This window comes from Eptesicus fuscus, chromosome 2, assembly GCF_027574615.1.
Source record: "Eptesicus fuscus isolate TK198812 chromosome 2, DD_ASM_mEF_20220401, whole genome shotgun sequence".
NCBI lineage: Eukaryota > Metazoa > Chordata > Mammalia > Chiroptera > Vespertilionidae > Eptesicus > Eptesicus fuscus.
In genome coordinates this window covers 63,421,680-63,434,684 of record NC_072474.1, presented here as the reverse complement: position 1 = coordinate 63,434,684, position 13,005 = coordinate 63,421,680, and the positions used below count along the sequence as shown (strand labels likewise).

The window sequence follows — 13,005 nt, the reverse complement described above, 5'->3', positions numbered from 1 at the left end:
ATATTTTGAAGATTTTCTGGCCAACAGCAAAATATATACAGCATTACACATGGCACTTAGCATTCTGATTTATAGCTCAGTCTCCTGTAAATTTGATTAGTATGAACTGGCAACAAAAGCTTGAGCAAGTCAGGTTTTTTTAATCTTAAAACCCAGGGCCATTTTAGCTATCTTAAATGGAGATGATCACACTAAGGAAATGGTAGGTCCATCCTCATTTTTTATATTATCTCACCCTCTCTAACCCATAGGAATTTTACAGGAGGAATTTGCCTCATCAGGATAGCTCATTCCTAGGCAATCTTGCAGAATCTCTGCATGACTTTGGCTTTGGGAGTGCTGTGGAGACTGGGTCACGGTATATTCCAGGTAGGAGTCACAGGGAAAATGCTCCCCAGACACACTTTTGGAAAGGCAGGTCAATAGGAAAATCTAAGAGGCTGAGACTTCAGTCAACAGTAAGCAAGCTGATGTTCTCCTTAATTCATTCAATGCACATGTGTAGATGAACCATTTGGTTTGTAAGGTCTTTAGTGATAGACTCAGGCTGGGATTTTCCTGGTTCAAAGAATATTTCCTCTAGTATTAAATTCATCATATTCAAAACCATATCATCACCTTCCTGGGATGCTCAACCCAGATAACTCTCAGATCTTGAAGATGTTTATATACCCTAACTTAAGAAATACTGAATTTAAAGAGTGGATGATCACTACTTACTCATAGAGGACTTAGGGACCCTTGAAATATGTCTGTGTCTCCCTTGGTTCCAGGGACTCCATTTTGAGAAGCACTGGGAGGAAGACTCCCTTCACTTGATTGTTTATTCATGGCCATGGTTGGTTACCAATTTTCTCTGCATTTATGTTGAGGTCTTGCCTCAAATTTTAGTCTTCTACTGAGAACAATACCTGGTGGATTTAAATGTTATTAAAACAAAAAAGTTATCATTTGTTAAAAAAAGAATAATAATAATAATAGTGGAAATAACTGAAGCATAGAAATGACGCTGGGAAGTGCTTGACACCATTATCTACTTTAAGCTTTGCTCAACTAAACTCTAGTTTGATGAGGGATGTGTTTTTCCCCAGGACTCCAGGGAGGAGACACCAGGAGGGGACAAATAAGAGTAATGGGTGAAGCAACATAAAAAATAGAAATGTGTTATAACAGTCATCATGGTATTGAAGAGATTGTATTTTTAGCAGAGGCCAGAGTACACTGAAGCTACTGATTAGTCACCAGGTTGTTTTCTATTTAATTGTTGTTGTCAGCTAGTTGCTCTCTGCTCAAAACGCAGAAGTGAACTTTAGCACCATATATTACAGGGTGGTGACAGCAATCCATTAATAAAAGGCAACACTCATGATTTGAAAAGTTTTTAACTTCTGAACTTGCAGAAGGAAAGACTCCAAGACTAATCCTGGGATAAATTTGACTGTTCTCTCTTTTTATTTTTTTGTTTGTTGTTAATCTTCACTTGAGGATCTGTTTTCATTGCTTTTAGATAGAGTGGAAGGGAGGGAGGGAGAAGGGAGAGAGAGAGAGGGGGAGAGAGAAAGACAGAGAGAGAGAGAGAGAGAGAGAGAGAGAGAGAGGAACGTTGATGTAAGAGAGACACATTGATTGTCCTCGACCAGGAATCTAACCTGAGATCCTTCAGTGGGAAGGCCACTGCTCTAACCACTGAGAACACTGTCCAGGGCAAAAAATTTTGATAAGTACTTAAGTACAAAGTACATGTCATTTTCCTCTCAACTTTATTCTACTATAAGAAATACACCAATGATGACAAAATACCTCGAGAGGAATGGAGAGAATATAATACTGGAAAGGTTATGTCTTATAGGAATGTGAGCTCAGTGTTGCCTGATTATAGGAGAACCCAGAAATCCTAATTTTAGTTTGACTTTTTAAATATGTGGGCAATCTATTCAAATTTTCTAAAAAACATTGTATGGATCCTTGTAAAGGTCCTCTCATTTCTGACTACTGATTTACTTATAATCAATGAATAAATAGGTTGGGAAGAGGACAGCCTGGACTTTTTGGTCAGAGACTTCCTTTCCCTGTGTATACCCTCTTTGAAGATGCATTCTTGCCCTTTTGGGACAATCTGTTCAATTCAGCAAGTGTGCATTGAATATATCACTATATTAGGTGAGGTAGAAGAAGGTAAAGGGGAGATAAATGGTGATGAAAGGAGACTTAACTTGAGGTGGTGAACACACAATATAATATACAGATGATGTATTATGGAAGTGTATACCTGAAACCTATATAAATTTATTAACCAACTAGAGGCCTGGTGCATGAATTCATGCATGGGTGGGGTCCCTCAGCCTGGCCTGTGATCAGGGCCAATGGGTGCCAGCTGGCCGGGGAGGGACCAGGGGAGGACCCCAGCAGCACACTAACCTACTGGTAGGAGCATCTGCCCCCTGGTGGTCAGTGAGCGTAATAGTTACTGGTTGAGCAGTCGATATTTAGCATATTATGCTTTTATATATATAGGATGTTATCCCAATAAATTCAATTTTTTAAAAAAAGACCCTATCACTATAGCATAACAGTTTTCTCTGGGATAAAAAATTTTCACCATTAGTCTTCACTACTACTTTTGGACACTTGCTAGAGTAGGTTCACATATCAGGGCCTATGACAGATTGTAGGTTCTGTCACATATTGGATCCAAGAATTAGGATCTAAGCCCATCCATAAAGAAAAACTTGGGTGTGTCAAAGTCATTTTTAACAAGTTCTCTAGGAACTTTCCATCATGGAGACCAATAGGCTACCTCTCACCGTGTCAGTTTTCCCACCAGTACTGGAATAGATTCATTGCTTTTGGACTGAGCATGGATGATGTAGTTGCTTGACTTGAAGGGGTAAGCAGTTTGAAAATATGCACTCTAGCTTTAAATATACCACACTCAGCAGGAGGAAATATTTACACTTTGAGAGACCTTTCCCCTTCCCCCGAGAACTGAGATGTCTCAAGGAAACGCTGATTTATGTTTCCCATCTCAAAATGCTACCTGAGTAGAATGGACACCATTTCATTTCTGCTCTTCTAATTTTCTAGTCATATAATTTAATTCACATAAGTCAAATGAGGTATGAGGCAATATACTATAAATAATGTGCCTCCATACCCAATTGTTTTTTTTTTGTTGGATAAATACTTTTACGCAGACCTTTTATATAGGTCAGTAGTTCTCAAAGTATAGCTCAGAGACTCCTGGAGGTCCCAAGACCCTTTCAGATGGTGCATGAAGTTGCAACTAATTTTGTAGTAATACTAAGATGTTACTTTCTTTTTTCACCCTATTCGCTCACACGTAATTGATGATTTTTCTGATGTGTGTACCTGGCCAGGTTACAGTCCTCAGTTACTCAATCAAACACTAATCTAGGTGTTGCTTTGAAGTTACTTAGTAGAAGTGATTAAAGTCCATAGTTAGCTGACCTTAAGGGGAATTATCCTAGATAATCTGGGTGGGCCTGAGTCAATCAGTCCAAAAACCTTAAAAGCAGATCTGAGGTTCCTCTGAAGAATAAGATACCCCACCTGTGGACTGCAGCTCCTTGTGCCTGAGTTTCAGCCTGCCCTTCCTGATAGCCTGTGCTATGGATTTCAGCTATATCTAGCTAGTCCCCACAAGCACATAAGTGATTCCTTGTAGCAAATCTCTTAATAAATATCTTCCACTCTTCTGCTTCTCTTGTGTAACCTTGACTGAGATTTTGCTAGTGGAAGTGGTTATAGAGGACCAGAATCTTACGGATGAGTTTTCTGGAGTTGGCGTTCTAATCTGATTAGATTTAAAGGCACTAATGACTATTTTCAGTGGTAATGAAGGCAATGGTAGTGTCATGATATGGTAAGAGATAACACAAAATGGGCCATTGGATACTCCTATTCAATATCAATAGAAGGCAAGATTCTGGTTGACCATTTATTTGCTATTTTAGAACATTTTAATCAAACTAAGGAATATATTGAGATTGGCTGGTTGTTCCTAACTGCACTTCAGTAGTAGGGAAAGGACAGTGTGAACTCAGCGTTTCAAATTCTCAGGTTGAGGTCTGGTCCATATAAATGACCTGCAAGCATCTATATTTCCCTGAAAGAATCCCTTATCACCTATAGTCACAAGCCAAGATTCTAAAATACAAACCTAGTGTCTTGTTAACATAAAAAACCATTGAAACCTGTAAAGAATTTTTGTGAGTTTATTTGAGCCAAACTGTTGACATATGCTGGAAAGCAGAACCTCAACGAATTGAGATACTGCTCTGGAGAATGGCAGGTTACATCTGTATTTATACACTAGAGGCCTGGTGCACGAAATTCATGCACGGGTGAGGGGGGAGGGCAAGGGGGGGTGTGTTGTCCCTCAGCCCAGCCTGCAGTCTCCAATCTGGGACCCCTCAAGGGACCTTCATTTTTTCCTCCAGGAGTGTGGTGGAAAAACCCTAGATCACCTTCTTGGATTCTTATAATCCAAATTACCAAGAACACTGCAAGTGGCGGCCTACAGGGAGCTTAGCCAATGAGTTGTCAGAAAAGGTATTTACTCTCAAACTGGTTTGGCTCAGTGGATAGACCGTGGGCCTGCAGTCTGAAGGGTCCCAGGTTTGATTCCTGATAAGGGCATGTACCTTGGTTGGAGGCACATCCCCAGTGGGGAGTGTGCAGGAGGCAGCAAATCCATGTTTCTCTCTCATTGATATTTCCGACTGTCTATCCCTCTCCCCTCTTCTCTGTAAAAAAAAAATCAATAAAATATTTTTTTTAAAAAGGTATATCCTCTGCAGCTCGTGCAGCCCCTGGGTTGTGACCACTGGGCTAGGGGTGTGTCCCTGCCACCTGGTGGTGGCTGCCGGGGTCTCCGCACACCCCAGAGGCCAGAAGCCCTCCCCCTGTGGTAGGCGCTGGGCTGGGGACGTGGACACAAACCGCCACTTGGTGCTGGAGCTTGGAAAGCCTCTGGGGCATGACGGGAACATCCCCGTCTCCAAACGCCCCAGGGCCAGCAGCCAGCCCCACCATGGGCCCCAGGCTGGGGGCATGCAGGGACCCTGGGCAGCACACAGTGGTGGCCACCAGGGTATCGGCACACCCCAGAGGCCAGCAGCCAGCCCTACCATGGGCCCCAGGCTCAGGGCATGCAGGGACCCTGGGCAGCATGCAGCGGTGGCCACCAGGGTCTCGGCACACCCCAGAGGCCAGAAGCAAGCCCCTGGTCCTGGGCGCCTGGCTGGGGGCGTGACCCCAAACCGCTGCTTTGTGCCTGAGCCTTTGCAAGCCACTGGGGGCAGGGCGGGAACATTCCCGCATCACTATAGCGACGGGGGATGTTCCCTCCTGCCAGGCGGCTTGGGTCCTACACCCATAGGCTCCAAGTGGCCAGGGGGCGTTCTGGGACCCCTGCCGCTCAGGACCTAAGTGCAGGCCTACAGGCTAGGAGAGGCCTGGATCCGGAGGATGTTTCCGGGACCCAGGCCGCTCAGCGCCTGCATATGCAAATTAACCGCCATCTTGTTCGCTCTGATTGGCTGTGGGCATAGCGAAGGTACGGTCAATTTGCATGTTTCTCTTTTATTAGGTAGGATTGCAATCAAAAGAAAGGGACATAGGTGGGTTACCTGAAATCCATTGGTGATAGACTAGAGAGGCCGGGGAAAGCAAAGGGGGGCGGGGGAACCCCTGGGATTGGATAAAAAGTAAAATGGGTGGGTGTAGGAACAATTAACATGATAACAATGAAGGAATTTGTGGTCTCTGTCCTGGTGCCCAGCATATTAGGTTGTGCCCCAAGGGGTCCAGGAAAAGGAAGTTACAAGTTACCCAGACATTTTAAGGGTATGTTAATATAGATGCAAAAAGACAGATAGGCTCATTTAAGGTAAAGGTTGACCTTGTCAGTGAAGATACCAGCCTAGGATGTAACTACCCTCCATAACTGCTTTTAGTTAAAGTTTAATTTCAGACCATCCTTTGTGGTTACTTTAGGTCTCTGAGTTTGCAAGACTGCCATACAGGCCTTCCCTGAGCTTGTGAGGTCAGCATGTGGTCCCTTTCACCCACAGTCTTATCCTGTGAGTGACTGAATTACAACACAAAAGTGAGGGCATGGATTGGGAACAGGATCCTGAACATTGATATGGGAACATTTGGGCAGACCTGGATGATCTGAGAGCCTTGAACCCCTAAATTCCGCTGAGCTCTCTTTGTCAGTAGAAGCAGCTTTCTACCTCTGCCTGAAGAATCTGCAGGGACTCACTCTATAAGACACTGTTGATTCTCATCAGGACCTGCCTCTACCACTATTTGCTTTTAAATCAGTAATTAAATTTAAGTCCCAGCAGACTTTGAAGGGTCAGGTACAGAGTGTGACCCATGAGGAGGTGTACTATGCTACAGAAGAACTGCATGATTTTTCCAAGTTCTCCAGGCAGAAATCTGGGGGAATATGAGTGGGAATGGATATTAAGGGTTTGACAGCATGGCAGAAAGAATATAAAGTTGGATCAGGTAAAATGTACTGAGTGGATCTGTTGTAGGTAGTGGGAATGGCACCAGGTATTAGACTGGTGGGGCCAGACCAAATCTGGGTTCAGCAACCTCGGTACTTGGTTTCTGGCTAGGAAAGAATTCAGAGTCAAGACCCAAATGGTAGGAGAACATTTATTTTGTAAATTACAGAGGCAGAAGAAGTAATTCCTAGGGTAGATGAGCTTAGGAAACAAGTTATGGAGGTAATGAAAGGGCTCTTGGAGCCTCAGAGTGAGGAAGCTAATGGTAACATGCCTGGGGCGGGTAGGCTGGGGTGGGTGGAGGAGCCAGGAGTGGGGGGAGGGGGGAGTGGAGAGGAGGGAAAGGAAAAGGAAAAGGCGCAGATATGTTGGGAGTGAGGAGAGGAGAGAGCACACTTGGTCCTCTGTCCTACGGATTTTAGGGGAAGATCTCAATAGAATATTCAGCAGTTTTCCAGGTGTGTCCTTTCAGGGTTGTGGTCTCCACTGATTGATTGGCTAGTACCAGGGCAGGGGGTCATTATTCAATGCAGCGGTCCTGAGGTCAGCTGGTTTTGTTGCTTATCTGGGCCTGGAGCTGAAATACAACTGAGGTATAGATGGTACCTCTAGGGAGGAAAAGTCAGGAGTCCAAACCGCACAACCAGAGAAATGCTAGGGGAGGAAAAGTAACCCTGGGGGCGAGGTCCCACCCTACAGTTGACTGTCCGTTGCTAGGCACCTGGGGCTTTTCCACCCTGGTGACCTTCTGTACTTGGCCCATCATCCTTGCTCTGCTCACGTCTGTCCAACTGCCTATCACAGACCCGCTAAAAAGAAATTCTGGATTTAGTGTCTGAAACATGGCTCCAACAGTGGTCTACACTAAAGTAAGTTGAAATGCCAGAACTACCTTGATGTCCAATGGAGGAAAGTAGACAAAGGTGTAGGGAGATTGAAATGCTACCGTGGAATACATATCATGTAAGACCTGCTCATTCATCCTGGGAAGGTCCAAAGACACATACCTTTTACTTCAACTGTGAGAAAGAAATTTGTGTGTTGAGCCCCAGTATCCCTGAAGAGCTCTATGGCTGTTCTTCTTTGTAGGTCAGAATTTACGGTGGCAACTGCTACCAATGAACTGAGATCCCTACTTGCAATGAGGATAATGGGCATCAAGGAAGGCAGGGGAAAAGTGGCTGCACTTAATTGCCAAAGACAAGGTGAGCATGATGACTATAATGGGCAGCGGAGCCAAAGTAGTAATCAGAATAGCCTGACTCGAGGAAAACCTGGGGCTTTGTCTAGGTGATCAAAAGAAATAGGTGGGCAGTCTACTAAATTCTCACTTCTATTAGGATTGGTCAACAGAACTCCAACTTGAATTACAAAAAATAGTCACAGTTCCTCAGTTAATTTCCAAACTTGAGAGCCAGTTTACAGACTAAGAACCACTTGAAAGAAGCGGATACTGGGTCCTCTTTAGGACTGCAGAACATTTATACTGTTGATCTGTCTCCCAGTCTTTCTCAAAGGGACTGTTCTCATAGGAAAGCAAAGTGGGGTAGGGTAGTGGTGGTGGTGGTGGGAATCATCTCTGGGATTGGATAAAAAGTAAAAGGAATACAGATGAGCTTCTTTTACAAAGGTGAGAATAGAATAGTTAACAGCTAACAATTGACCCGATAACAATAACAGTGAGGGGTTCAGTGGTCTCTTGCTCTGGTGTAGTGACTGTGCCCAGAGGGGTCTGGCAAAAAGAAATTACTCTGTCATCTCAAAGGTTTGTTATAGTACCCATAAATAGACAATAGACAGGCTCAGTTAAAGTAAAGATTGACTTTTGTCAAGGAAGACGCCTCACCATGACTTGCTTTTATTTATTTTTTTAATTTTCAATGTTTTCATTGATTTTTAGATAGAGAGGAAGGAAGAGGGAGATAGAAACATAATGAGAGAGACACATCCTTTGGCTGCCTCCTGCATGCCCCTACTGGAGATAGAGCCCACAACCAGGGCATGTGCCCTGACCTGGAATTGAACCATGACCTCCTGGTCCATGGGACGACGCTCAGTCCACTGAGCCACACCAGCTGGGCATCATGACTTGGCTTTAGTTAAGAAGTTTTAATTTCAGACCATCCATAAAGTGGTGGAATGGTAATAATGTGGAATTTGGAGTCTTAGATTGACTCCAGCACAGACACACACATGTGAGCAATTCATTTAGTCATTCTGTGTTTCAGCTTTCTCATCAGTAAGTAAAATGGATTCTTTTTTAGGGTCAAATGTGATTGTGTTTCAAACTGCTTTGTGAATGACAAAGCTCTGTGCAGAGAGCAGATGGCAGCCTGGTACAAGCGCAAAAGCTCTCCATCTTTTTCTCGCCTGAAACACAGGACAGCCAAGATAAGCTCACTTTTGCAGTGATGAGGGAGGGAGGAGGAAGAGAAGAAATGCTGGAAGCTCCTCTGCTCCTTTTCACTTATTTCACCTCTCTCTTCTGCTCTCCTTTAGGCTCTTCCCAGAAAACCTAGGTAGGATCCTCCCTGCCTTCCTGCAGTTAGAACTCCCTTCACTTACTGTATTGGTTTCCTAGGGGTGTCTTAACAAATGACCACAAACTTGGTGAATTAAAAACCACAGAAATTTATTCTCTCACTTCCGAAGCCCAGTCTGAAATTGTTATAGGGAAACCCCCAGTTGTGTCCAATAACGAAGGCAGGGTTGAATCATAGTAGGCATTTATTGAGACGGTTAGCCAACCAAGAAGACAGGGTGCTTACAAGCATCAAATCCTGTTTTCCAGCCAGGTGCAGGGGACAGGAGTATATAGGGGAAGGGGCTAGGGTGAGGCTGGGAAGGAATGCAGCTGCGTGCAGGCCTGGGGGTACTGTAATTAGTCATCAGGCGATGAGATAATGTTTTGACTCCTGGTGGGTAGGTCTGGCCATGCTTTTCAGTTCTGCTTGCTGGATTCACAGCTGAGTCACCTCCTCAATCGCTTCACACAGGCCTTGAAAAGAAAACTTTAAGAAAAGTTTTATTTTTACTTTTTAGATTAATTCAGGTGCTCTATCTATTAGATTATAGGTCCCCTCCTATCAAAATCAAGGTGTCTGCTGAGTCATGCTCCCTCCAAGAGCCCCAGGGTTCCTGGGCTTGGGCTTGCATAACTCTACTCACTGCCTCAGTCTTCACATGGCCTTCTGCCTATGTCTTTTCTTCCCTTCTCTTTAAAGACACTTACCACCTTAGATTTAAGGCCCTCCCTAACGCAGGATGAGGTTTTCTATTTTCAATATGTTAGCTAACCAAAGTTTATAAGCCCAATGCTTCAAAAGGCCAAAACTCAAAACATCAAGAGTTTGGAGTAAGGAGAGATTTATTGATTGAGAAGGTGCCAACAGAGAGGGTGGGAGATCTAATGGTGCCTCAAATCCACCTTGCTCACTGGACTAGGTTAAGGGACTTTAAGGAGTTAGAGGGAACAGGTATACAGGAGTGCTGGTGGGGCGGATCTTGGAACTTGGCCATTTATGATAAGGAGCACCAACTCCGGATCTTTCCGGACAATAGACCCTTGGCTTCTGAAAAGGTTCGGATGCTTAAGTTATGTCCTGGTCCTTTGGTTCTATACTGTATGTATTTGTGTGTGTGTGTGTGTGTGTGGGGGGGCACTTTGGTTTTGAAAGATTTCGGCAATTGTGTTGTCCTTGTTTTTGTAAACTGGCAGACCACGTTTCATTTTGAGAAACCAAGTGCTTGAACGTCATCATTCACAACTTGTTTTTTTTTTTTTTTTTTTAATGACCAAGTTATCCTTTTCCCCTTCTCAGTGGGAAAGGGGGTTTATGATACCTAACTGGCAGGAGGTGCCGAGGACAAACATTTACATTCTTGGCAATTTGACTTCTCTCCTCCTTGGCCACCTCCCTTCGGCTTCCCACTTCCTCCACGCCCAGGGGACGGGCAACTTTCTCCGCAGTATTTGCTATCAACAGTTTGCATTCAGTTTGCTGGCCCTCCTGGTTTTTCCAGATTGAAATAACGCCGGAAAGAGACCTGTATGAGATTTGGGTCCCATTCAGTGATGGTCTGGAAAACCTGGGCAGCCGGATTTTCTTATCTACTGCACTCCCAACATCCGGATTATCAGGTTCCGTCTTAAAATCAGATCATGTCTCCAAGAAGCATGAACGGCAGCGAAGTACATACCCATAGGCTTCTGGCCATCCTTGCTCTCATCAGCGCTAGCAAGGCAGCAAGCAGTGCGGGGATAATAACCAGGAGGCGCTGTCAGCTAGGTGAAGGCCTGCGTCAGCCTGGCGTTTTTTCTGCAGCTCCCAGCGCGCTGGAGTGTTGGGTGAACAGTCAGGGAACCTGTGGTTGGATTCTTATTCCAGGCAGAGAGCGAGCCTCCGCTGAAAAATGCCTGTGCCAGGGAGGCAGCAGCTGAGTGGCGTAGGCGACTCGTGGAGAGAGTTTTCACGCCGCCCTGGAAAGCTCAGCTCGGTTGGGGACGGAGGGGAAGGTGTGGGAGACCTGGGAGCGGGGTAAGCGGCAGCTCGCAGCGCTCTGACCATTTCGCTCTCCCCGAAAGTCCTGGCCAGAAGTTGTTTTACGCCCGCACAAACAAGACCTTCTCAAGCATCCCGGGCACGCAGTCGTTCGTTTGGGGCTGGTGGAGAAAATGCTAAACGTTTTGTAGATGAAAATCCTGCTCCTCAAGGGATTCTCGCTGAGAGTGCCGGGGGAGGCGGGGCAAGGGGACGAAACGAGGACGCCCAGGAGGCTGCGACGCTCCGGGAGCCTGTCCAGCTCGGGTGCTCCGGGTTGGGTGGCGGAGGAGGTGGGGCCAGGGCGGCGCGCAGAAATAGGGCTTCGGGCGGCGGAGCGCCGCCAGCCACCAGTGCAGCCTTCGGCCCGGAGCCGGTTCCCACGGCGGCCGGGGTGGTGCAGTGCGGGACGCTCGCCGGGATCCTTACTCCCCCAGGGCCTCCGTGAGTCACCCGCTGAGTTGTCGCGATCGCAACCCAGAGGAAATCAGGCACCGGGTGGGGCGCGTTGCCGGGCGCCGCGGGGTCACCCCAGCTCGCCTCTCCCGGCTGGCGCTACCGGCTCTGCGTGCGTGCGGTGGCTTCCACGCTGGTCTGGGTCTCCAGCGGAGAAAGAGTTAATTTCTTTCTCCGCAGGAGGAGCCCCAGAAGGAAGGAAGGAAATTGCCGTCGTTCTGAAAGTTTTTCCTTCCTCTCTTCCCCACCCCCCCCTGCAGAGGTGAGCGCCGGGAGGTGGCAGCGCTGATTCTCCCGGGCCGGGCTCCGCGCCTCTGCTCCCGGAGCTGCCGCCCGATCGCCTGGGGACAGGGACAGCCGTCGCGCTCGGACCTCCGCGGGGACCCCTCCCGAAAGGGTGCGCATAGCCATGGAGGGCGCAGAGCTGGTTGGGAAGATCTTTTTCACCTGGCTGACGCTGGTGCTCGGCCTCATACTCCTGCCTTCGGCCTTCGGGGTGTCTCTGGGCATCTCAGAGATGTACATGAAGATCCTGGTGAAAACTTTAGAGGTGAGTGTCCCCGCATCTCGGAGGGCTTCAGGGAGAGTCTGGAGGTGGGGACCGAGGGTAGAGCCCAGTTTAGGGGGGGGGGGGGCGCAGTTCTGAAGGTCAGTGGTCCGCAGGGTGTGCGTTTCGGTTTATCCTCCGCAGTAGCGCCAAGGCAGCTTCTGCAGAGCTGGAGAGATCGGGGCTGGGACCCCTGGACCACTCTATTGGCCGCCTTTTATATCGTTGGCTTTCTTTATATCCGTCACCCAATGCCGCTGTCACTTCACTCGCCCAAGTTTTTACAGCCCCTGGTTTCAGAGGTCCTTTCCTATACCAAGGCATCAGGTTTATGCCCAAGATAAGAAACCAATTGCTCAATGGTAGAAAAAAAAATCTGATTATGTTTTAATGAAGTCATGGAAATTTTATCTAATTGATGGCACTTGAAATCTCATTAAACGTGTGTCTTTGACCTCTGCTCTCCCTACACTCCTCTTTCCAAATTCTGCAAAGAAAGGTATTTGGTGCAGGTGGGCCCGGTGGGGAACGGCTGCTACTTCGTCTTATACATGGCTTTGTTAAATTCCAAGGGCTCTCCTCCTGCTCACTGTCTTAGCATCTGCTCCCCAAAGCCTTGGAAGATAGGGGGAGCACTTATCCCCTTTTTATACAGATGAGGAATTTGAGACCCAGCTCAGTAGTTTGAATGAAGTGGTCATAACTAATGAGAGGGTGTGTCTGCCTGGTGGTTAGGAGTACAGCCTTTGGGTACACATTCGCTTAGATAAGATACCAAACTCCCAGCTCTGCTTCTTAATACCAGGCTTGAGGGAAGCCTCATTTTTCTCATCTGTCAAACAGGGGGAACAATAATGCTGATTTCCATAGGCTTGTTTAAGTATGTTAAAATATGTCAAACATCTCAGAAGGGTGCTGA

At 46.5% G+C, this 13,005-nt stretch overlaps 1 protein-coding gene across 1 annotated transcript in view; it reads left to right on the top strand.

Annotated features, from left to right (window-relative positions):
• Positions 1-11,456: 11,456 nt before the first annotated feature.
• The window catches only part of GPAT3 (glycerol-3-phosphate acyltransferase 3), a 61,477-nt gene continuing 59,928 nt past the window's right edge, over positions 11,457-13,005 (top strand). Inside the window, exons 1-2 of the mRNA XM_054727665.1 lie at positions 11,457-11,527; positions 11,800-12,089. Of these exons, the coding sequence (XP_054583640.1) occupies positions 11,949-12,089 (141 nt within the window). The 5' untranslated portion in view covers positions 11,457-11,527; positions 11,800-11,948. The remainder of the gene's footprint in view (positions 11,528-11,799; positions 12,090-13,005) is intronic.